Genomic DNA, 3206 nt, shown 5'->3' on the forward strand with positions numbered 1-3206 from the left:
ATGCGTGTAAGATAGGCTCAAGATACATGCGCACCATGAATCTGTCTAGTTCATGAGAAAGTTTCAGTAAAGTATTTATCAGAAATTTGGCTGTGATCAGTTTTTTTAGAGCAAAAGGGCACGCAGCCCCGGTTCCATTGCAAGCAACGAAACCAGTGTGACAAGCATTCACCAATACGGCCCGCGGAGCACAGCATATCCAGCTGTCTCAGCACGAAAACAAAAACTACCCTGGAACTGAACTGCACCAAGCTAAAACTAAAAGCAAACTCAAGTCTACTGAATCAAAAAGTAAACTTAAAAGGTACACAGGGGGATTTTCAACTAGTTCTCTCTTCATACAGAAAGAGAGTAACAGCAGCAGCTTCAATCTTCTTTCTTCTTTTTATCAGTTCCGCCCCCATGTGGAACCAATTGTTGTTGTTTTTTAAGCAAGGTATGATTAATCTATTTCCACAGTAAAAATCATTTGTTTGAGCCGATAGTCAGCATGGGCGGCATGGGGCCAGGTCCGCCGCCCTCCCGTAGTTAAGGCTCGCCGCCTTCCACGTCGCGCTGCCGGCCGGCGAGACACGCAGGCAGAGCTTCGCTGCCGATGTCCTACCAACGGCTAGGATCAGCTTTACTGGAACACGCCGTGAAGAATGGAAGTACGAGGAAACCATTCGGATCGCTTGCAAAATGTTGCGGTTACGCGATCAAACGAGTACACGATCCTGTACATATATACGTACTCCATGATTGACACATGATAAAGTATGACACCACTTGCAACCAAATAAGTAGTACTAAGACTGTGTGTTCCGTGCGAGAGACAGAGACATGCTGCAACGCCAAGCAAGCCCCGCCCCGCAGGAAACCCGGCCGGCTGGGGACACCGAATCCCCATGCTGCCATGCACTCCGTCGGTCTCTCATGGTGGATCGGACCAATGGTCTTTCTTTCCTCCCCACAACACCACATGCTCTGCCACTAACCAACGACACAACCAAAAGGGCCCTCCTCCCATCCCATGCATGCACAAAGCAATCCATCAATCGGTCACGATTCACATGGATTGATTCATCTTTCCATCTTACTTACTTACAAGCAACAGTGGCGACAAGTGGACAATCAATCAGTAATTAACGAGTGCGCTTAACTTGTAGTACAACTGCTAGTACTACTATCTGGTTACCCAGCAGCGCACTCCGAAGCCCCTGCTCTGCTGCTTGCCGGCCTTCTCGCCGCAGTCGCACAGCAGGTGGCTCAGCATGTTCACCACGCTGGTGCCGATGGACGTCACGTTCAGCACCGGGCTCACCCGGACCCCGCCGCCGCCATGGCCGTCGCCAGCGTTCCTGCCGCCCCCGTATCCGTAGTAGTAAACTGACCTCGCACCGCCACCGGATGCGGCCGTCGTCGTCGTCGGAGCGACTTTCTTGCAATGCGGCCGCTGGTGGGCGCCGACCGTGGCCGCCGCGGAGCCGGTCGACCGGCTCCGCATGAGCGGGAACGCCGGGCAGGTGAACCTCCCTGACGCCGCCGACGCGGCCGCCCTGGCGGAGTTGACGCTGCTGCTGCGCGCGAACGGGGACGCCCACGACCGCGGCGCCTTCTGCCAGGCAGCGGCCTGGGGCGGCTTGGCGCGTGAATGGGGAGCAGTCGGCGGCAGCGGCGGCACGGGGAGCAGCTTGCCGTCGGCGAAGAGGCGGTCGGCCGGCGCGACGTCGGCGGCCGCCGCGTTGGCGAAGTCGAACTCCGGCTCCGGCGCGCGCCGCCGCCTCCGCCGCGGCATGAGGGACGCGTCCGACCGCCTTGGCTCAAGCAGAGTGGTGCCCGGACATGTCGTCGCTGCCGCGGCGAAGGCCGCGAGGTCGTGCGAGAAGGAGATCCTGGGGCTGATCAGCTCCGCCGAAGCTTCCTCCTCCTCCATCTCGCTACTGGATCGGCAAGGGAAAGTAAGTTCTTGTCAATGTCAGAGATTCAGAATGCGATGTGAGAGCTGCCGCTACCTAGAAGAAGGGTGAGAGGAACGTCGATATAAATAGGTGGTGTGGCGAGTGTGGTGCGGAGGGTGCTGCTCGGGTCCCGGCGGCCAGGACGGCAGGGCCCGTGCACCGTGCTGTACAAACCTCGCATCCGATCGAAATTTGATTGCAAGTGAGAGGTGAGGTTGATTCGATCTCACTCGCGCCACCGCAGGGATCCTGGTCCCTTGGTCGGTCGGGTCACCTACCTACGTGAATGAACGGCGTAGGAGGAGTAGCTCCCTTTTTCCGTTCATTGAACGTGAATTTTTGGCAACCCAGCTTGGCCAAGCATCATGAACCACCTACAATTGATCCTACGTAGTTTACTTCTCGCCTTGCTGTAAACCTTTTTTCTGAATCTCGTTGGAAGATTTCATCACACTGATTGATTGATGATTTTAATTAGCCACTTAGGTCACATCGTTTTCCCAATTAGTTGGGCACGGATACAAATCGCGATGCCAGATTGCCACAGCACTGTACGTGCCGCATGGCTCGACATGGATGGACACGAAAGGAACCCGAGCTCAGCAAGCAAGCAGGCTCAGCAGCTCACACTTGCCCCGGAATGGAACAGAATATCATGGCGAGGGGCCTATCTAGTCCCTGTCTCCATGAATGAAATGAAGCAGTAGGATCCAGCACAAACATGGCGGAATGGGCTTCCGTTTTCGTGCGCATTTCGATCGATCGATGGATCAAAAACCTCCAAACGCGAACAGAAGAGGAAGGTTCGCTCCTCCCCTTTCCTGCATCGTGGAACAGGGAAATCCTACAGCGAGTAGGATCCTGGTGTCTGCTCTCTGCCCTGCCTCTACACTCTAGTAGCCGCTAGAGGAGAGAAAAAAGCGGGGGGCGGGGACGCTGAAACCTTGTCCGTTCTGCCCGGAGTGGTGAAACATCCAATCGACCAAGGCGAAATGGCAAGGTGAATTATTTCTTCCGGGATGAAGCGTGTCGTGCAGTGCACCGTGGATGCGCTTGGCACTTGCACCCCTTTTGGACAGTGGGCACTACTCCTCAATCATTCGACACACGCACACTCCTCGCTCGCTCGCTCGCTTTGGCGCAACGCTGGCTGGGCTGGACCAGGATGCATATGGATCGGGAGGGATCATTGTGCATCCAAAAGAACCATAATGTTCTATCTACACGTAGTACTAGTAGTACGAGCTTTGCCAACTTTTCGAACCA

General features: G+C 55.3%; 1 protein-coding gene across 1 annotated transcript; it reads right to left on the bottom strand.

Annotated features, from left to right (window-relative positions):
• Nucleotides 1–762: 762 nt before the first annotated feature.
• On the bottom strand, nt 763–2286 carry LOC125547686 (membrane-associated kinase regulator). Its single transcript, XM_048711491.2, has one exon. The coding sequence runs from the start codon at nt 1913–1915 to the stop codon at nt 1166–1168; it is 750 nt and encodes a 249-aa protein (XP_048567448.1). The 5' UTR covers nt 1916–2286; the 3' UTR covers nt 763–1165.
• Nucleotides 2287–3206: the final 920 nt, after the last annotated feature.

The sequence above is a fragment of the Triticum urartu genome, chromosome 3A (assembly GCF_056163025.1).
Source record: "Triticum urartu cultivar PI428250 chromosome 3A, HENAU_Tu73, whole genome shotgun sequence".
In the NCBI taxonomy this organism is placed as follows: domain Eukaryota; kingdom Viridiplantae; phylum Streptophyta; class Magnoliopsida; order Poales; family Poaceae; genus Triticum; species Triticum urartu.

Excerpts from the sequence above, each read along its gene's own strand:
- LOC125547686 (XM_048711491.2), bottom strand. The coding sequence starts at position 1,915 with ATGGAGGAGGAGGAAGCTTCGGCGGAGCTGATCAGCCCCAGGATCTCC.